This window comes from Manacus candei, unplaced genomic scaffold (genome assembly GCF_025592945.1).
Source record: "Manacus candei isolate 608988 ecotype Guabito, Panama unplaced genomic scaffold, ASM2559294v1 h1tg000033l, whole genome shotgun sequence".
NCBI classification, from domain to species: domain Eukaryota; kingdom Metazoa; phylum Chordata; class Aves; order Passeriformes; family Pipridae; genus Manacus; species Manacus candei.
This window is the reverse complement of record NW_026138081.1, coordinates 9,760,232-9,782,140: the sequence shown is the minus strand read 5'-3', so window position 1 is coordinate 9,782,140 and position 21,909 is coordinate 9,760,232. Positions and strand designations below refer to the sequence as shown.

At 38.2% G+C, this 21,909-nt stretch overlaps 1 protein-coding gene across 8 annotated transcripts in view; it reads left to right on the top strand.

Moving 5' to 3' along the window:
* The window catches only part of PHF21A (PHD finger protein 21A), a 127,817-nt gene that overhangs the window by 95,559 nt on the left and 10,349 nt on the right, over nt 1-21,909 (top strand). For 6 of the 8 annotated variants that reach the window (XM_051791638.1, XM_051791641.1, XM_051791643.1 and 3 more), the window contains 9 exons: nt 6,094-6,294; nt 10,362-10,616; nt 12,166-12,252; nt 14,422-14,718; nt 16,394-16,492; nt 17,538-17,589; nt 18,414-18,493; nt 18,940-19,000; nt 21,423-21,586. In XM_051791638.1, the coding sequence (XP_051647598.1) occupies nt 6,094-6,294; nt 10,362-10,616; nt 12,166-12,252; nt 14,422-14,718; nt 16,394-16,492; nt 17,538-17,589; nt 18,414-18,493; nt 18,940-19,000; nt 21,423-21,586 (1,296 nt within the window). Of the gene's footprint in view, nt 1-6,093; nt 6,295-10,361; nt 10,617-12,165; nt 12,253-14,421; nt 14,719-16,393; nt 16,493-17,537; nt 17,590-18,413; nt 18,494-18,939; nt 19,001-21,327; nt 21,351-21,422; nt 21,587-21,909 lie in introns of all 8 variants that reach the window. The other 2 variants (XM_051791644.1, XM_051791645.1) reach the window with 1 other exon arrangement.

Below are 21,909 nucleotides of genomic sequence, written 5' to 3'. Positions count from 1 at the left end.
TTTTTAAATAAAATTAAAAAAAAAGCAGAAGTATTCTCCTCTGTTAAGAATGAAGGAATGAACATTGTTTTCAGAACTGGCATAATCCACTTCTGAATGATTTTTAGCAACTTCAAGTGATGTTTCTCTATCATAAAGGAAATATCCCACATAATTTTCAAAATACATATGTGTTTCAAAATACGTATGTGTGAACTGTGTATTTCTTTCAGGATCACACCTGTAGTAATTATATTAAATAGTTTTAAATATAATTAAATGTAACAAGTCTACCAACATTTTTAACGACAAATACTTTTCACATTGCCAGTGCTATCTAACAATATTTATCTGACATAACATTAAAGTAGATTTTTATGGAAGTAAGATTTATTTGAATTCTGTTTTACACAAGGTACCATATGCCATAGTCAGTAATTGTTTTAAAGTTATTAAGACTGCAAAGCAAGCTCATGAATTTAGGGCATACCAAATTTAACTGTACTATCTTGGTCCATCTCTAGTGCTCATTCGTATAATAAGAAATCTTCTTATCTTTGTGCAGCTTTTAGCTGTGTTTTCTGTGAACTGAATGCAGTACATGCTCTTTGGGACAGTTACTGGAGTGTTGGCAATCCAGCCATTGACTGGGTAGGGTTAGATATCTGTGTATTTACCGAAAGCTTAAAAAAGTTAGATTTTTTAAACTATACCAATAAACAGTGTGCATTTCAGTAGTCATGTCCAGGAGGGCATTCAAGTATGAGATGGAGGTGGTCTCCCAGTCCCACTGCTACATTTCCATTCTGCACACAAGCACCTCTGCCTTGGAAGAGCCTTTTCTGACTGGAAAATATAGGTGCCACTTGGATCACCTTTAAGAAGTAGGAAATTGTATCACTCTATTTTCTTGAAATAAAATTATTTCTAGTTTAGTTGGTTTGGATTTTTTTTGTTGATAAAAAGATCTTCTGTAAGTAAAGCACAGCCAGAGGTGCAGAATTCTGTAAAAATACAGGATAACCACAGAAATAGCTGTAAATATTTCTATAGTCCTTTGATCATTCTTTCAATGGAATTTAATTCAAGCTGGTTTGCATGACAGGGTTTTTATTCTTACTGGTGTAGATTCTGCATCATCAATGTCTATAATTGGATTTCACTATTTTAAAATTTAGATACCATCTTAAAGCATTAGATGAGCGTAAAATTATTCTCCTTGCTTGTAATCTTTCCACTCCAAAATTGCATTCCGAAAACGCACCCTCTTTGCAGGTTAAAGTCTAGTTGTGCTGGATCTCCAAAATCTTTTAGCTCCTTTCTGCCATGTAAGTTTTGATATCTTTTGGTTTGGGTAGCGGTAGGGAATGGGGCTGCCAAAGAGAGAGGGAGGCTGGAAAGGAAGATTGCAGAACAGTAAAATTCCTTCCATCCTCTCCACTCCCAAATTGGAGGTTATTTGAAATCAGTACTGCCTTTTACCATTTCATTCGCAGCAGTTGGCAGTTTTTATATCCCAGAGAACATTTCTTGGTCAGTGGAGGGCACAGGTAACAGAGGATCTGTAATAGCTGACTTCCTGAAATTGGAAGAGCAGGAAAGCAGGTTACTAGCAGGCAGTTGAGCAGTTCAAACCACATCAGCCTCAGTTTTGTGATCTAAAATATATGTATTGCAAGGCTGTTTAGTACTCTGCTTCTCTTTTTTTGAATATATTTTAATTTGTATAGATTTCTGAAGTTTAAAAACAGACCGTCCTTAAGATATGGAGACTTTTTCTGAACATGTTTCCTGAATGAAGAGGAAAATGTGTCACCAAATATAAGAAGGGATCTAGTATTTTAAAAATAGCTGTACTCAGAGAACTATTTATTTCTTAGTTGACTGATTAAAATGGAAATAATGCTTAGCTAATAAGGATAAAAACTTTAAACCTTACTAACTTTTAAGTTTGCTCCAGGGACTTTGCTTATCCTGTAACAACATATTCATGATAGTTTTTATATGAGCCCAGGGATATATTTTGACACAGATATATGACCAAGAAGATCTATTTTCTGCTTAATCAAACGAAAATAATCTTCTAATGCTGTGTTAGGATCTGGCCCATGGCATGAATGAGAAAGTGGTATCGCTAAATGTCACAATATTGATTGCAATTATTACCTTTAAGAAAGGGTCATATAAGACGTCTTGGGCTCTGTAAACTCAGTGGTGTGAATGGTTCTTGATGGGATTAGTGATAAAGATGTCAAGACAGCAAGAGCTATGAGATGATGTGTTGTGCTTACAAGGCACTGTTAGACAAAAGAATTTTGAAGTAGTCTGATAGTAACTGTTGCAGAGGACTAGCAGTTCCTTTTTTGGGTAGAATACAGTATGGAAGAAAGGATGTGATTGTTCATTCTTTCATGTTTTGGATGTAAAGAGAGGATTGGCATTTGGTTTTGAGGAAGATTCAGTAAACTTGAAGACAAATGCTTTGCATACCTTCGTAGTATGGCAGAAAAAGAAACTATTCTAGGAATATAAGGAGAACTAGAGCTTTCTGATATGCAGAAAACTGTTATGTTATGTGTATGACGATGTGTTTATGATTGAGTTAATCTCAACTTAAAATTTTGAAGTTGTCAGTAAGAATTGAATTAAATATTCCTAAATAAAAGCAAGAAGGAAAAATGGCAATGATTAAATTTCTTAAGAGTTTTGTGGTTCTTTTAGATAACCTCAATCTCGCTAACACTCAGTCTCTAAGGCATGTAGCTAGGACTTTATATCAGCCTTGGCAAGCTTCAGTCATACAGACTGTACTTCCTGCAGCACAAACTGTCTTTAAAAGTGATTAAGAACAGTCAAGTAATTGAAGAACAGTTTTAAAACACAGTCTTAATGAAGTCTGACAGTAGACAAGAGTTTCTTTCATAGTGCCCTGCTGTTTAATTCCCTACAAAATGAGGCTCTGCTGACATTGCTGCAGACAAACATGTGCTGGGGCTCTTGTGTGGCTGCAGAGCAGCGGTTCCAGCAGGATGCTGCGAGGGAGCCGTGTGGTGTCAGACCAACGGCGTGGACTGAGGCTGTGCAGAGGATAGTGCAGAGGGCAGTGCTGAAAATGGGAGTAGATCTGCTCTGAGTTTCTGTGTAGGTGCAACCCTGAGAGCCTCGTCTGGTTTTGCTAATTCAGCTACATAACTTTGGAATATGTTGTCGGAGTCTCTCTCTTCATAACTACAGAGAATCCCAGCTGTCTTGCAGGTAGTAAAATGATTTCTGTAGTCTCAGTGTAGTACTTTTACTGGCAGTTGGTAGAAGCAGCTTAATAAACTGCGTAAGCAATTGGCATGCAGTGCAAACTTCAGTTTTACTCTCTGAATCTTAAAAGCATTAGATGTTTCTTCCAATTTAATATCTGCATAATGGATATGGATGGCAGGATATGCTCCTGCCAGGCAGCTCTCAGCAGCCTTTAACAGGCTAGCATAGACTTCCAGAGCAATGGTGTTTTTCCACCCACGTTATCCATCTTGTGCCAAATATGCCGAGCCTCAGTTTTTGCACAGGGCACTGGTAAGAGTTGTGCTTCGGGCCTGTGTCTCCCCAGCTCTGCGGGTCATGATTCGGGCCCAGGGGTGGAACAGGCGGCATGTGAATGCAATGTGACACACCTTGCTCCTGCTCCTGAACTCAATGGCTCTTGCCCTGCTGTAGCAGTATGGCAGAGGAGTCCTCCAGCCTGCCTCTCCCTCTTCCTTTTTTTCTTTTTCATCCTTTTACCAATGTTCCTCCCGTTGTAAAGAACAAGATGGAAATTCATTCTTGGACTATTGCTCCTGATTTTCTCCAGTGAGGGAATCAGTAGAAGAGCACCATTATCCCTGAATTTCATACAGGCAGCTGTGGAAGACAAAAACTCCCTTCCTGTTCATGCCAGGTATAGTAATTCTTCAGCCTCCTGTGCAGTGTATTTGCAGTCCGTTTTTTGGCAGGTATTCTATAGGCATGTTACATTATTTCCTCTCCTACTTTGATGCCTTCTCCACTCCTTCCCCTAGGGTTACTCTCTGGAAATGTTTTCTGAGCTCTTGTGTCTGCTGACATGGCACTTTGATTTGCAGGTTAACATGGTTGATCTTTTCAGAAAGCAATTTTAAATGGTTGTTCAGTTATTACATATATGAATGAGCTGATAGACACAGGCCATTTAAAACTATGTAAAGTATCTGAATTAGGAAAATGCTTCCTACACTCCTATTATTTTCTTCTTGTTCTGGAAGGGAACAAACAATTTTCAGCTTTTAGGCTTTGACAGCTTTTAGCACTTCACTGGATGCAGTGTAAGATAGTTCTGTCATGCTGCTGTCCATTACCAACTCCCTCAATTTTCAGTGAGGTTGGACCTGTGTTTCTCTTGTCAGAGCTGAGCATGCATCCTCAGCCAGGGCTGTGGGTGTTGGAGAAGGCAGGCAGTCCTTCTTGTGTACCTGTGAGTTGCTGAATTCAGTCTTTTGCTAAAAGGTCAATCGTGAGCTCACACACTTCAACCTTATGAAACAACAGTGGGGTTTTTGTTTCTTGTGCTTTTTATTTGGCTTTTTAAAGTTCCAGTTCTCAAATCTGTTGATTTGGGAACCTACCCCTTTTGTTATCTTCTTCTGGGCCCAAGGTACACCCTCAGTGATTGAAGCATCATGCAGTTTTAGCTCATCATAACTAAGAGACCGTAAGTCTAGAGTATGTCACAAACAATGCACAGAACAGATACTTTGTTAGCTCAGAATGTTGTCATTTTGTGGAAATAAAATTTGAGGAAAAGTATTTTTCCAGTTAGTTGTATTTACGATACTCCCAACAAGCTGGATTTTTATGTTTTTATCTCCATCTCTGTTTTGTACCATGTCTTAATAATAATGCTTCTAAACAAAACAAACCAAAATCAAAACATTTGGTATTATCAAAATGGTTGTTTGTTTGTTTGTTTGTTTTTAGTTTTCCTTTCCATATAAGTGCAACTGCATGGGGCAACCCACTGTTGGCACCTGGCTCTGGTAGAGGTTTCCTAACCATTTCTGTTTCCACTAGAGCTTTCTCAGTTGAGCCTGTATCACATCTCTTGACTTCATTGTCCTCTTTTGAAGCCAACTTTGTTGTGTATTTGCTTTACAGTGTGCATATGCTCTTGATCGAGAGGGCTTAGGTATATAGCTAAATGTTTTTAAAGCTGTCCTAACTTGGGGTGGTTGGAATGTAGGAAAGAATGTCCATTTTTGGTTATGCCTGCAAAAGGTAAAAAAAGCCTCACGGTGTTTTCACTCTTGTCCACACTAAAGTAAAATATGAATATAAATTGTGATTCCTTATTATGCGTGTGGCAACGTGTATCTGAGGCTGCAGGTCACCTCACCTGGCCTGCTCCTAAATCTTGTTACTGTCTAAAGATACACAATGGCTACCAGGAGAAGAAACTTCTTTTTAAAATAATTTCAAACCTTAATGGAAGCTATATTGTAACAGGAAGCTTTTAAGCTGGGAGAAATAGATCTAGGCCATTTCCTTCCCATGTAGGTAGCCCTCTCTGATTCTTTTTCGGGTGACGATATTATTGAACAGAATGACCACACATCCATGCCCTTCCTGTTTCCCACTTTGCACTCCAACTGGCTGTCTGTCCACTCACTTTGGTACAAAATGGTATGCCCATTGCCTTGAAGTCAGCTGTGAGGCTTCAACCCAAAGTACATTATTGTCACTGTTTAGGAGTGGTGCATGTTTGAAGGAATCAGAAAATTTGGAATCTGAATGCTAACATGTCTCATGTAAATATAGGTTAATGAGCTTTTGCAGTGGTTTGTGAATAGGCTGAATTTTGGTGGGTGGGTTTCTGCAGGGACAGCGAGGTCACCCTGCTGGGCTGCTGTACTCCTCTGTGGCCTATTTTGCACCGTGCCTATTAGATAACACCAATATTCAAAATTCCACAAAGAGAAATCCCACTAAGCTTTTGAGCAGTTCTTTATTTACATTAAATAAATGTATATTTAGGTGCTATTATTTTCTCTAATATGTGCAGCTAAATAACTGTCATCATTTCTGTTTATGTTTTTGTTTATCTGGTAGAAAAGAGTGGTGGAACAGCTTCGAAAGAATTTGATAGTGAAGCAGGAACAGCCAGACAGTAAGTTTCAAATACAGCCATTGGCCCAGTCAGAAAACAAACTACAGACACCACAGCCGCAACCACTACAACAGCTACAGCAGCATCACCATCAACAGCAGCAGCAGTCCACTGCACCCTCTCCAAACGTGATAGGATCACAGGTAAAAAGCCTTGATAATTCTTTTCCTTGCTAACAGTGAAGTTCACTGAAAATTAAAAAAAAGGGAAAAGTGCGGAGAGAAAACTACAAACTTTCACTTACACTTGTTAGTGTACCAATATGAATTTCTTCTTCTATGCATATGCAGATATGGGTCTTGTGGGGTTTTTCTGCAATAACCTCCTGAGTCAAAAGAATTATGTTGTGTTAAGAAGTTGAATCATAACTTCACAGAAAGAAGGGTGGCAGTATCACCTTCCTTAAATAAGTGAAAGTTTAGTAAATGAACCTGTCTTTTCCACAGTTGTATGAATGATTGTCTAACCATACCCAGTAGGTACACACTGTATGAGGCGTATGACTAAAATCCTTTATTTTTAAAAGATGAACAGAATGCCCACTGGATCTGTGAACAAAATGTAAGAAAACAGTTCCCTCTTCTTTCTGCTTGTTTTTTTCTTTTTAAACAGATGTAACTCGTATCAAATAATAATTACCTGAATTTTCAAGGATTTGTCTGAAAATGTAAATTGTTAATTGAATAGTTTAAGTTTTAGAAAGTAGTGTCTTTATTGGGAAGGTAAAGTAAATTTCAGTATAATCTAGGATGAGAGACATAATCCCATAACTCTAAAGAGAAGGTGGTCTGCTGTCATTGAGAGGGAATTTTCAAGTTTCTCCAGTTCAAATATTTAAAATCCCAAAAATGTGCTAATAAAATAGCTAGAAATTGTAGGGAGGTGTTCTGTAAAAGGAAGTGTATCTGAGATCTTCTTTTCCTGTTGATGCAATCTTAGGAGTTCATGTTTACTGGGATAGGCAGATGGCAGAATTCACCCGTGAAGTTTACTTTATGCACATTGCATTGAATCACACCCACAGCTTTCACCGGTTGGGATTCTCATTTTCCCTTTTCCTGAAAGCAGAGGAGGGAGAAATGGTTGGACTGTTAGTTCTCTCTTTAACTCAGCAAGTTGGTTTGGATGCACTCTAAAATGTATTTGTGAGGCTTAGCTAGTTGTATTTTTGAGAAAAGAATATTGAAGAAATGAGGCAAATTTAACTTAAGGTAAATGCATTTCTGATCAGCAACAGCAATATCTAAAGCTAAAACACAACAAAGAAGTAAATATTACCGTGTTCTGAAGTATTTCTAGGCAAACAACAGATCAGTCTTAGCTGTATCACTGATCTCTGTTTTTCAGTCAGGAAACATGGCAGCAAATGCAGTTTCATGTGTTTCTCTGTATTCCACACTTTGCATTCATGCATTAACTTCCAGGTCATCTCCTGGGTTGTAAAATTTAAGTTAAAGAGCCCTCTAGCGAAACAGTCCAAAAACTGCTGCATCCTTCTGACTACCATTGGTACAGTAGTACTTGGAAAGTAATTACAAACTGAAAGGCAGGTTGTCCTGTCACTTGGACAAATAAGCCAGTTTTTATTCTTAACACTTTTATATTTTTATTTATATTGGTAAAATTCTGAAGTACCCTCACTAGTTTCTGCACACATTTTGCATCTAAGGTTGTGCCTCTGTCTTGTTGCCTCTCAATCTCTTTCAGCAAAGAAAGGTCAAAGATTTTGTCTCTCTAGAGAGTTTTTTGGTGCCTACTTTTGTAGATAACACATTTTTCAGGGCTATATCAGCAAAGAGAATGCTTTCAATTATTATTTTCAAAGTAATCAGATTTAGAAATCAATATATGCCACCTTAACAGTGACATTTCAATATACTTAATATAGTCCAGTAAGAAGGGCTTTTAAAATTTTCATAAAGCAACAAGCCTGCTAAGAGGTCATATTATTGCAATATTATGTGAAATAATGCAGGCTTACTGTGAATGTCACATCAGTAGGAATTCATGCATTGACTACTTTTTAGAATAACCGAGGTAATTAATGCTCAGCAAAGTAACAGGGATATTCAAGTTCTGTGATCTTCTGACTGGAACTATACTCTGAGGTATATATACTATACTATACTATACTTAGAGATTTAATAGAACCCCTTGAAAGAGTCAGTCTTGTATCACATGATTGATTACACCATTCTTTAAAATGTTTCTGGTTGAATGTAATGCTTCTGAAAATGATGCCATGTTACATCTCATTCTTGAATAATGTTACTGCATTATAGGAATAGAGCCTCTTGCTTTGGAGAAGGTGCAACAGAGGTCAATAAGAAGCCCTTAGATCTCAGATAAAAAGTTAAGGGAGTTGTTCATGTTGCAGTAAGGAAAAATTAATTATGTCTGGATTTTTAATAAATGTATAAAACACATTATCCTTTAATTTTGCATTATACAGTGATTTTTTCCATACTTGGGCATAATTTACGGGATATAGTTTAAGCATTATGAAATTAGAGGTGTGAAGGTAAACTGTGGGTTTTTTTAAGGAAACAATATTGGTGAAAATACTGAGGAATCCAACTGGAAATATATTGTTTTATTAGAAAGAAGAGAATGGTCTTGTATGATTAAAATCAAGCAGTCTAAATCAGGCACGTTCAGAACACGAATAAGACTGCCTGATCCCTGGTTTTCCAATGTTTCCTCTGTCGAGCCTAATCATAGAATCAGCTGGGTTGGAAGGGACCTCCGAGATCATCAAGTCCAACCCTTGATCCACTACCGCCATGGTTACTAGACCATGGCACTAAGTGGCACATCCAGTCTTATCTTAAAAACCTCCAGAGATGGAGAATCCACCACTTCCCTGGGCAGCCCATTCCAGTGCCTGATTACCCTCTCTGTAAAGAATTTCTTCCTAATGTCTAACCTAAACCTTCCCCTGGCACAGCTTAAGACCACGCCGTCTTGTCTTGCTGGTGGTTGCCTGGGAAAAGAGACCAACCCCCACCTGGCTACAACCTCCTTTCAGGGAGTTGTAGAGAGTGATGAGGTCTCCCCTGAGCCTCCTCTTCTCCAGGCTGAACAGCCCCAGCTCCCTCAGCCTCTCCTCATAGGACTTGTGCTCAAGTCCCTTCACCAGCTGACATCAGGAGAGAATGGTGATTACTTAGTACTAAGAGCATTTGATCATGCCAATAACTGTTTTGAAGATGCAGTGCCAATGGAGTTTTACACCAAAGAGAAAGGAAATAAGATCACTTGCCATTCTGTTGAGTGTCACTTGTCATGAGTTTTCGGTTCGCATTGTGTTCTGGTTTTATATGGAGACTCTCACCTTGTTGCTTTTTGAATGAGATTCATAATGTCTGTTTTCCTTAGCGTCTTAGAAGACAGTACATTTTAAAACAAAATTATGAAATAATAGTTGTTTTAACTTTGGAATTTATGGGCATAATGTATTCAGGCATTTCAGATAAACGTGATTCAAACCCACTCTTTTTAAAACAGGCCAAGAGCAGTCTTGGTGTCACATATATGTTCTAAAACTAGCCCGTTCCACAGAAGTTAAGCTTAATTGCCTGCAGGTGGACAGACTAACAGACAACTCTTACAACTTCAGGACAGCTCTACCAACACTCTTAGAAAAGAAGGTTCAGTGCTAGATAACCGTATGTATGGCTAAAACTGAGATTGGAATGCCCAAAATAAAAAGATATTTTTGTTTTTAAAGAAACCAGCTTATGAATGTTTTTCCTCTCTTCCTCTGATTATGAGGATCACTGTAACTAAAGTTTCCATTTGAAAATTAGAGTTCTACTCGATGAGAAGCTGATTTGCTTGTATGTTCCATAAACTTCCACCTTATAGGTTTGATATTGACAGTGAATGTTTGGAAGTAATATGAAACTAAAAGATCCAAAATGCATATGCCACTAACACTTAACTGTAATTTTCTCAGGAATTTGTTTTGATCAATCTGCATTGCTACAGATGATTAAACCAGACCAAACAGGTTTGCCTCAAATGAGAATGCTTTCTTGCTATCCAGTTTTCGGAGGTATAAGATAATGTCCTTGTCAGAACAGCAGGTAGATAGGCTCAGTGCTGCCTTTTCTTTCTCACACTGTCTATTGTTTCTGACTAACCAACCCACGTCCTGTCTGATACGGAGTGTCTCTGTCTCTTACAGTGTATTTTCTGTTTCCCTTAGAAAACTGTAACTACAGCTTCTATGATCACCACTAAGACACTACCTCTCGTCTTGAAAGCAGCAACTGCGACCATGCCTGCCTCTGTTGTGGGTCAGAGACCTACCATTGCCATGGTTACTGCTATCAACAACAATCAGAAAGCAGTCCTCAGCACTGATGCGCAGAATGCACCAGTCAACCTCCAGACAACAAATAAGGTCACTGGGCCAGGAGCTGAGGCAGTCCAAATAGTGACAAAAAACACAGTAACTTTGGTAAGCGTTTCATGTGTTTGCCCTGCAGATATGTGTGGGTTTGGTTAACAAGAGGACTATCGGAAAAAAAATAAACAGTCAGGTTTTTGCACAGAAAGGAGGACAGTAGGGACGTTATGAGTCTTCACTAGTTAACATTGTTAAAATGATAGCCTACAAGAAAAAAATTTACTCTCCACGTTGGAGAGTTTTGTTTGGGAGAATACTGGTTTACCTTATAGAATTAAATCAGTGCTATCATCACCTGTGTAAAGTTTGCCCTGTTAGTAATTTTTATTCATGGGGCAGCAGTGATTGCTTTGTCCTTATCTAATCTATGTGGCTATGTTCTGCAAAATTCCTACTCTTCTCTTTGGTAAAGTAGATGTCAGACTTTCTGACAGATCAGTTTGGGTTTATATCCTAATTTTTTTTGAGTCAATCTTGCTCTGGAAACCGGGCATTGTGTAGCATCATGACAGGGAAATTTTACTTCTGAAGTAAGGGCTATGGCTTCACTAAACATAAATCCAATTTATCCTTACTAAAAAATACAGTTTAATAATGAAAATGGAAGTAATTTTGCTTCCTAATGAGGCATATGTTTGTGATCAGAATAGAGAAGACTATTTGAGTGGAGTTTTTTCTACTGTTCTTTTCTTTTCCTATGTCATCCCTTGCACCACTCTCATCTGTCCTTTGTGTCTATGCTTCATTTCTTTGCTGAATAACTCACTTAGGTTTGAGGAAGTGATTCTGTTTTAATAATAGTTCATGATCTATGTTTCTGTAGCAAATTTCATCAGAAATACCAGAATATTTTCTCAAGCATTAATTAATCATTACAAGACCTTTTTGAAGAAAATTGTAATCTTATGTGGGTGGACAGAAGTACAGATGGGTGTAAACTAGCATGGACATTAATTTCAGAGAATCTCCCCAGGTACTCAGGGTAGCTTGTCGTGCTGTTCAGTGGTTAATCACGTGGCAGCTCCATGCAGCTGATTTCAGTTAGACAGGGAAGTATTTAGGATTCCTTAATATCATATCTTAATTGCTTCAAAAGAATGGCCTACAACTGAAAATGTCAAGTCGTGTATTTAGAGCCCCTCATAGTCCCATTAATATTACCAAAAGAATTGTAACTTCCAGATCTTTACTATGTGAATGAGATGCTCTCTTATTCTTGTTTGCCATGCACTGTGAAAGGACCCTGGTTTATATAGCTGAACAAAGCTGAATAAAGTCTGTTACCATTTCCTGTCTGTTGTAAAGTCGATTTTTAATGATTAAAACAAATAGGAGTTTTTATTATCTTCAAATGAAATGGTTGTAGATTGCAAAGCACGGTACAGTTGAACTAAAAGGAAAGATGCCTGCAGTTTATGAAGCAAGGTGTGTAGGAACTAGAACATAAGATTAGCTCTGTCTTTAATACATTCCTAATGAGAACCTGTTTATAGAGTAGAAAACCAAGGACATCAGGTCTGAAAATACATTCAGGACGTTGATTTTGGTGAACAACTTCAAAGCTAACTTCCTCTTACTGAACTGTCTTATGTTCTTATAGCAGGTTCAGGCTACGCCTCAACCCATAAAAGTGCCGCAGTTCATCCCTCCTCCCAGACTTACTCCTCGTCCAAATTTTCTTCCGCAGGTGAGTATACAGAAAACAAACAATAGAAGAAAGAAATTATAGCATAGATAGAAGATACTTTTGACCAACACTGTGTCAGTGTTTATTGCTGATCTGCTGGAGGTTTGGGGATGAATGCCAAATTGGAGGATGCAATACTCTTGAGGGCAGTGCTCACATTTGGAGAGCCCTCGACAGGACAGAGGAATGGGCAGCAGGAATCTCTTGAGCTTCAGCATGGAAAAAGGCAAAGTCTTGTGCCTGGAATGGACTAAGCCCCTGCACAGGTACAGGCTGGGGACTGACTGGCTGGGGAGCAGCACAGCTTAAAAGGTCTTGGTTGACAGTAGCTAAACTAGTGGCGTGCCCTAACAGTAAAGAAGCCTAGCAGCATACTGGGCTGTAACAGCAGGACCACAGCCAGTCGATTAAGGGATGAGATTATCCACCTTTCTTTAGTAATCATAAAACTATCTCTGATGAACAGCATGCAGTCTTGGAACCCCTGGTTGATAAATTTGATTGAAGCATGGGAAGGAAGCTGGGGGGACAGTAATATAGGAGCTGTAAAGGGGGGCTGAGGGATTTGGGCTTGTCCATTTTAGGGAAGAGACTTTGGAGGCACCCTAACAGCAGCATTGTTTCCAATATCAATAAGGAGATAAACCAGAAGATGGAGACATAGGCGCTTGGCAGGAGAATTACAGGCAGTGGTCATAAATTGGAACAGGGAAGATTTAGTCTTTATATAAGGAAACAGTTCTCTCTTTGAGGACAATCAGGAGCAGAAGTTGCTTCCCAGACATGTTGTGGAAGCTCCATCCTCAAGGTTTTATAAGACCTATTTGGACAAAGCCCTGAGCAACCTGATCTGCATTTAGTGTTGGCCCTGTTCTGAGCAGGAGGTCAAGTTAGAGACCTCCTGACCTGCCTCCGAGCCTGTATGAATTTGTGATTATTAAATTTGCATATGATGAGTATATATGATCTTATTCGCGTCAAATGGAATGAACCCATGGAACAGGTGTCAGCAAAATAAAAGCATCACCTAAGGACTTAAGTTGCTGTAATTGTTGTTTGCCACTTATGAGTGAAAAAACCCCCACAAGATGTCTCTAGATTGTTCCCAAGTATTTCTGTGTTGCGACAGAGAGTGTGACCTCTGTTGAAGCTGAGCACTAAAACTTGTGCTTTACTTTATTTTTATGGTTTGGGAAGAACGCTTAAAAAAAAAATCATGGAGGAACTATTTCATTTGTAAGAAATATGTGGTGCTGTGAATAAAAGTCTAAATCTTTTGCAAAATGAAGAAGGAAAGTATAGGCTGAGATCTGATTAAGATTGGGAATGGTGAGATCTGTTGGAATGTGACCTAGTTTTCCATGGTAAAATGCTTTATGGAGTATTAAAGGTGGATAGGACAATAGAAATCAAATAAGGAAAAGATTTATTTTCAAAGTAATATGTTCTACTTCTGTGCTCTGTAATGATATGATAAGTACAAACTTAATAATGGACAAGAAATAAGCAAGTATTGGTGATGGAGTTGGGGAATATTCTTGTGGCTCTTTCATCTGAAAGAAGAGAAATGACTGCATTTACCAGTAACCTTTAGTACTTTCTATGAGGGATTAATGTATAATCTTGTCAATTTTTTTGCTTCGCAAGATTGGTTGTACAGATGTCTAAATAAATATATAGAGTTGACAAAGGTAGCAGGTATTTGCTGAAAAAAATAATTATTTCAGGACACAGTCAATTGTTCATAACTTCTTGGAGGTTCAGTAAAAAACCCTGAAACACACTTTTAACATGAGCGCCTCAGCTGTGTCTGTAAATATTACATGGGTGTTTTGGCTTGCAAAACCAAAATGTTAATTTAAGTACAGTTAAGGCACTTGGCAATAAACATTCAGCATAAGTGTCTGTGCATCCAAATACCATTTCAGGGACAGTGACTGCATATGCAAATGTTATGGATGGGTTTTATGTAAGTAGGCTTGAAAATGTGGCTTTTTTTCTTTGTAGCATACTTAGGGCGCTATGCTAAAAATTACATTATCTAAAAAAATCAAATAACCTCCTGCAGATCGTACAAGCTGAATTGAAAGACTTAGTAAAAAAGTTAAGCTGAAATACTGATATTCGAATCTTTCTTTTTTTTTCTTCTTTCATCTCTTATTTTTGTAGGTTCGACCTAAACCAGTTGCCCAAAATAACATTCCTATTGCCCCTGCACCTCCTCCAATGCTTGCAGCTCCTCAGCTTATTCAGAGGCCTGTGATGTTGACAACGAAGTTCACACCCACCTCTTTACCCAACTCTCAGAACTCCATACATCCAGTTCGTGTAGTTAACGGGCAGACAGCAACCATAGCCAAAACTTTCCCTATGGCACAGCTCACCAGCATTGTGATAGCAGCACCAGGTACCAGGCTTGCTGGACCTCAGACTGTACAGATCAGCAAACCAAACGTTGAAAAACAGGTACGGATGAAGTGCCTACTAATGCAAGATACTGGGCTTATTGCTTTACTGTGCAGGTTTGGAGAGGATGACAACCAGGGAGAAATTTTCAGTGGGTACCAGAGATACGTTCCAATGACAGTACAAATTGTGGAATGACTTGCAACTTTTGGGATAGAAGTTACCATTTCCTTTAATATGGGCCATGGCACCTTTTTCTCCTGCTTCAGTGTGTTATGCTCCCCCTACTGTTTTAACTTCAATAGTTCGTAAGCAGGCTGCATTGCAGGGTCTGACTGATGTCTTGGAGAACGAGTACAAACTGAAATCCATGTTCATATCAAGCCCTTTTGTTTTGCAAGGGGTGGTGATGTGAAATGCAAAATTTGCACAAAATTGTGGGGATATTTCTTCCTTGATTCCTTGGTCTTGTGGTCTTGTGACTGGAGGCAAAATAGTCTCACTCAGCTTCTGAAGTCTAATAGTTGGATTGATTGAGTGGAAAGAAGACCCTCAGAAACAGAGAATTCGGGATGTTTAGTTTTAAAGTCTCTCTCCAGGCAAGACTTTTGTAAAATAAAATGTTACTTCAGTCAGTGTGGATTGCAACTGAGAGTTCTTGCCATTCAGTTCAAGTAAAGCAATATTCTGTTTCACTTTTATGTTAATAATAGTATATTTTATACTATATTGCACACTATAGCATATAATATTTATGTTATTTATATAGATAATAGTAGTATCTATGTCAGTTGTAACTCTTTCATAGACTAACATGCCTTGAAGTTACTTTCTTTCTGCTTTTGAAATCACGGAGACTATGAAAATCATGTGCATGAGAGATATGCTCATGGTCAGTTCTGCTTGTGAAGTCTCAAGAGTAGGTTCTTGTGTAACTTGGGGCTGTTCCACAAGTATCTCAGCAGTGTGTGCCCTTTTTGTGTGATTTGAAGTTTTAATTCTACAATACTTGACTTTTGATGCCTGTTTCTTTTGATGTCAGCAATATTCGTTTGCTCTTCGAATAAATTACTGGCAATTCAACTACTGAAATACGTAACAGAAGAGTGGTGGTGGTTCAATAATACATGACTTTTTCTGTGTGTTTTCTCCATATCATAAAGGGGAAAAGTTTGTCTCTCTTTAGCTTTACCACACTCAGTTTATAGCTTCAACAGCTATGCTATGGGCTGAGGACTGTCATACAGAAAATTATGACTTGAGAAGAGGAAAACGCTTCAGAAACATCTGAGATTGTAGGACTCAGAGACAGTTTTTTAGCCATTCATTATTTTATGTACTATGAATGCTGAGGAGTGAGAAATACAAAATGCATGTGCCACGCAGAATGGTTTCACTGTGGAATTCTTCCATGGGATGAATTTTCTTGAAGTGTCTCCTAGTTTTCCCATACCTTATGGTGATTTCTGTAGCAAGGTTAACTCTTTAAGATGACTGTTATTTTTTGCTTGGCTTTTGGGTTAATGGAATGGTGGCAAGGCTGTTTCATCCTTTGTTAGATGAAAACACTTTATTTAGCATTCCTCTCACGTCAGATTCCTCAATTAAGTCTTTGTTAGTACACTGCCGGGTATAAACGTTTTCCTCTGTATCTGCAAAAGTATTTGTTTTACTTTAATAGTCAAAGTGAAAAAAAGTTCTTCTTATCACTGAATGAAACACTGTTTCTTTTCAGACTATTAAACCACATGTGGAAACAGAAGAGAAGCAAACAGAAAGTCGTACAGTTACTCCACCTGCTGCACCGAAGCCAAAACGAGAAGAAAATCCACAGGTACACCCAGAGCTTTCTTTTAAGAAAAAAAAAGGACACTCTTGTCCTTTGGAAAATATTCTTCTCCCTCTGTTCCCTCAAGACTCCTTAACTTTAAAATTCCATGCATTCCTGTTGGACAGCAGTAGTTGATAAGGCTACAGAATAAGAAATCTAAATACATATAGTGCATTGCATTTTTCAGTTCTGGAATGCATTTGGCTTCTGAGTCTTTTGTAAGTTAGAAGATCATAATTCTCTGTGATACTTCCTTCAGAGGGGTTTAGATTACAGTGTTGATTTCCATTCCTTTGAAGTTTTAGACTCTAGAGTTATTCTTAATGCTGAAGAAATGTCTTTGTTTTGCTTTGGAAAATATTTCTGCTCTGGTAAGCAGGATGGAAAGAGCCATGTATGTTCACATTCTGCTTGGGGTTTAGTCCAGTTTAGTTTGGGGTGAAAGAGTGGCCAGAATGGCTGTTTTCTTAAAGCCTTTCTGCCTTGCAGAGCTATGAAACTGACTACAGCTAAATGCTCGGCTTCCTTTGTTTCTGTAGATGGATTCAACTACTGTGCGAGCACTTACTGTTGTCAGTACAAATTGTGATTTTTATATCTGTTCATTTTCTCCATTAAAATTGGAATCCTTTAAGAACACCATAGCCCTTATCAAACAGCAAATGTAAGCCAGAATTGCTCCTTGTAGTTCACAATAGATGAAGAATGATCTTAAACTAGCAATATTTTTCTGGCAATTGAACTGTGTTGGTATTTACTAAGAGTCAATCACACCGTCACTTCAGTGCTGGGCTGGAAGTAAAGACACTGCTTTCTTGCTCCCGTTTCTTGTATCTCAGTCTGGGTTCCCATCAAGAAAATGGGACTATTGTCTATTCTTTCTGAAGCAGTTTGACATACATGAATGAAAAAGTGATTTATAGAAGCGAAGTATTACTAAAAATATTTTTGTTGCTTAGTTACCTGTCAACTGCCTTTAAAGGGCCTAAATGACATAACTTATCCTAAGAGTTGGGCTTTTAATGATCTTTTTTCTCCCCCCTCACAGAAACTTGCCTTCATGGTGTCTCTGGGACTAGTTACTCATGACCACCTGGAAGGTAGGAAAAGTGTCTTAGATTGGTTCTTGCATTCCCTGTTTCATGTTTCTGAATTGGAAGTAGAGTTCCAAAATATTTCTATATTAAATGCAGTACTTTCATGCACAGTAGTACCTTTGGGGTGTCTGTACTCTTGATCTGACTTAGTTTGTTGTGCATACTTTTTTGTTCCTCTTATTACATTGAAACAAAGTAGTTACTTATACAGTGGAGATGAGTGGTTGGAAAGAAGGTGTATGCTCTGGTGTTAAAAAAGAAATCTGTGACAATACTGGGCAACTATTGCTTTCTAGACAACCCCTGTCTCTGCAAAGATACACCATGGATAATTTTACTGTAACCTACATCTGGATTTTTCATTTATTTCATGATTTCATGAGGTCATAATTTGTAATGAAAAAGTTAATGGATTATAATTGGTTTTATAGTTTAAACATCTAATCCTATACAGTGAAAGACAGTCTATAATTTCAATGGCTTGCATATTTCTCTACTGTATTTTTAAGTATCAGCAAGGTTACCAGAGGCTTTTTGTTTTAGATCCCAGTTGCGCTGACCATGAGTTTAAAAGTCTTAGTCGTGGACTACTTGGCAAGAAGATGGCAATCATTTATTAGTTGATTGAGCACTGTGTTTGTATTCCTTGTCAGCTCTTAGTTTTCAAACCTTCAGAAATTAGAAGTTTAACACAGTTGCCGATATTGGGCATGATTGGTGTTCTGTAGAAATCTTTACAGTTCTCCTCACATGCAAACTGAATTCCGAGGACTTTATATAATTTCTGACATCAATTGTTTTCTAACTTGAATGCTTTGTTTTACAAGAAATCCAAAGTAAGCGACAAGAGAGGAAAAGAAGAACAACAGCAAATCCAGTGTACAGTGGAGCTGTTTTTGAGCCTGAGGTATTAATTTTTACTGGGGGAAGCCAGTGTTTTCATTCTGATCTTGTGTGTCTTTCTGCCATGTTGCTACCTCCTAAGCTATCTCAGTCCTAACTAGACTGGCAAGCTATCATTTATAGTTCAAAAGGCCATTGCAATGACATGACCCTCAGATTTTTAAATAGTAAATACGCTGGGGTGTTCTTCTAATACTTATGTCTTCTTCTACCTTCTCCTATGTAAAGCTCTTGTTAAATGGCAATATGTGTTGGTCAGCTTATGTGTCAACCTGAAGCAGTCCAGATGTCAGAAGCAGTGTAAAAAAGCTAATCTTTCTGAATCTGTGCTTCAGAAAACAAAAAAAAGCCGATAATCTCACTTAGGACTACTGCGCTTGTTCCTCAGCTAGTGCATATAGTTTTTCCAAAAATGTTGGCCAGCAAAAATTGTTATATTCTTCCCTGCAGCGCAAGAAGAGTACAGTCACGTACCTGAACAGCACAATGCATCCTGGGACACGTAAAAGAGGTGAGGTATACTTAGACCTGTCTCCCTGCTGTATGCATCTTCCTCCATATTGCATTTGTAGTCCCCTTGCTGACTGGAAGAACAAAAGAAGGACTCCACAGTACTTTATTTGTCCAGTAAATTTCCACAGTAGACAAAGACCATGACATCTAGGGATTAGAATAGCAAGTTTTATTAGGCAGTTCAATGTTTCCTTTCGGTTTCACTCTCCAAAAAATAAAATTCGCTAGATATAGCAAAAGCGAAAGGTGTTTGAACATTAGGTAGTGGTGTGAAGCTCCTGTCAAGATCCTCTTGTTAATGACTAGATTGTATTGTTACTGTCAAGGAGAACCTGGTTATGGAAAAAGTGTCTGTGCCCTGAATAGGAGAGGAAACTTAGTGTGACAAAAGCCTTAGTGTGACAAAAGCCTGGGAGTAGAGATGGGTCCTTCAAAAGAACTCACCTTGAGCAAGGAAAGCTACCGTGCTCTTACTAAGTGCTTTTCTGCAACCAGAGTGCCACTTGTTCTAAAGTGAAAGAGGATCTTTCATATAGGTATGCAGTATTATTCAGAAGAAATCCTTCTGTAGAATAGGTGAAATTTTAATACTTAGATTACGGTGAAACAGGTGAGTCAGAACAGTACGGAAGAGAATATTTTTTTGTGTATGGCATTGACCACACTTCCCTGACAATCTTTACTTGCTTTTTGATGATTTTCTGCAGTTCTTGAAGACTCATAATACCTTCTCTTCTCCTGAGCTAGCTGTCTAAAAAAAGTAATCAATCAAATAAAAAACCCCCCAAACAGTCCCACCTAGCACTGACCAGTTCCATTATCTTTTGGGCTTTTTGGCTGCAAGGTCAAATATTCATTTGACATGTGCTTTTCTTGATATACCTCTTCAGTGCAGCAGGCAATGTGGCAAAGCTGGCACTTCTGCATCTATGCTGTTTTTAAATAAAAGACATGTCTCTACTGCTGTCCTCTAATAACATTAAATGTATTTTTCAAAATGATATGATGTAGATTTTATATAGAGAGTTTTGCATTTACTCTGTGGATTAATGTTTCTTCTTATAGTAATGATTTCTTAATTTTATTTTAGAACTCATTGTGAACAATTACTGTATCAATGGAAATGATTGCAAGCTTTTGTACTTGATACTCTCTTATCCTGTTTTTGCAACTGACTATTAAACTTTCTGGTTTTTCCTCACACTCTGTTGTGAGCCTGTACCTTGCATCAGCAACAAATTAGTAGCACACATTTTCAATTGACAAAAGATTTGGGAGTATACATTTGTCTTGTAATTTAATATAGCAATATATTGAGTGAAAAGCTTTTGCAAGTATGTGCCCTTGAGAGCTTTAGTTTAATTCTAGATGGTGCTGAGCATTTCAGATTTTCAGCCATGGCCATCACTATCAGAAATCCGTTTCCAAGGACGTACTTAGTTCTGGAACATATCCAGACCTTAAATGCAAGGCTTAGCATGTTAATAGGTATAGACTGACAATCTGTAAACATAAGATCTAGGGCATTATTCCTAGATCCTAACTCCTTTATGTTTACATATCCATAAATTACCCTGGAGAAGGGAGGCAGAAATGATGGTTACCTACTGGGTTTTTTCCTGTCTTGCTTTGCATTCATTATATTATAAAAATTGTTATGAACACACTTTGTACATCTGCTAGTCTAAAGGAGCATTTAGGAGTTGTGCATAACCAAACATACTTGACTGATAAAGTCTAAGAAAGAACACAGAATTTGGAGGGGGTTACAGTGGAAGACCAGTGATAGGTTAAAACTGGTAGTAGTTATGGGTTGGACAAGAAGACCTGTTCTTGAGGTAGCCTAATTTTAAAAATGTACCAGTAGGGTAGAAAGTGCTGATCTGTGGATTAGTGGGTTTTAAAAAAGGGGAAGAAAAGTAGGGGGTTCGTGAGTGTTGGCCTCTGATAAAGGACTTAACCTTTGTGTAGATTTATGCTGGCACTAGAAAGATAGGGAGGTGTGGGATAACACTAGAAAGGATTTAATAGTAGTTATTGTTGCTTCTCTCTAGCTTTGATGCCAACATGTTTCCCCTAAAAACTGAACAGCCTCATTTCTAGGAGTGGCAAGTGCCCACATGCTGCTTTTGTGGGAATGATTCTTTGACCCTCTACAGAGCTTATTTCTGTTTCCTTCTGAAATACATCTTTTAAGTGTTCTTTCCTTGCAAAATTCTACTTAAAGATTTCTAAAAAATGTTTAAATCTTTGCTTCTGTCCTTCCACTTGTAACTTTTATATTAACTTCCTCTCTGTGCTACATCATTTCCTTTTTCACGCTAGCCAATGAGGACCACTGGCCAAAGGTATGTAAGATCATTTTTCCTTTCTTTTTTTTTTTTGTTTGTTTGTTTGTGTTCCCTGTTGTTAATATGTAGGTCGTCCACCTAAATACAACACGGTGTTGGGGTTTGGGGCTATGATGCCCACATCCCCTCTGTCCAGTTATCCTGACTCCCCTGAAAATGAAAAGACAGAGACCACATTTACTTTTCCCGCAGCTGTTCAGCCTGTGTCCCTGCCTAGCCCCAGCTCCACAGACGTAAGTAACTCTTGGGGAGGGGATTACTTTTAGAAAGTTATGCGTAAACAGACAGAAGGAGAATCATTGCAGATTTTGTTTCTTTAGTCTCACTCATCATTTGTCCTGATTCAGAGCAGTGAAACAGTTCATTTTTTTAACACTCTTCCTTTTTCCTCCTGCACCTATGTTGCAATCCCGTAAAGATTTTATTTATAACTCCTTCCGTGGATTGAAACATTGGGAGGCACCAGGCATGCTAGATGAGCTCATTTCTTTTGTGCAGTGTCTGAGATCTTGTCTGACTGAATTGAATCTGTCATCCATGAAAAAGGGGTGGGGGG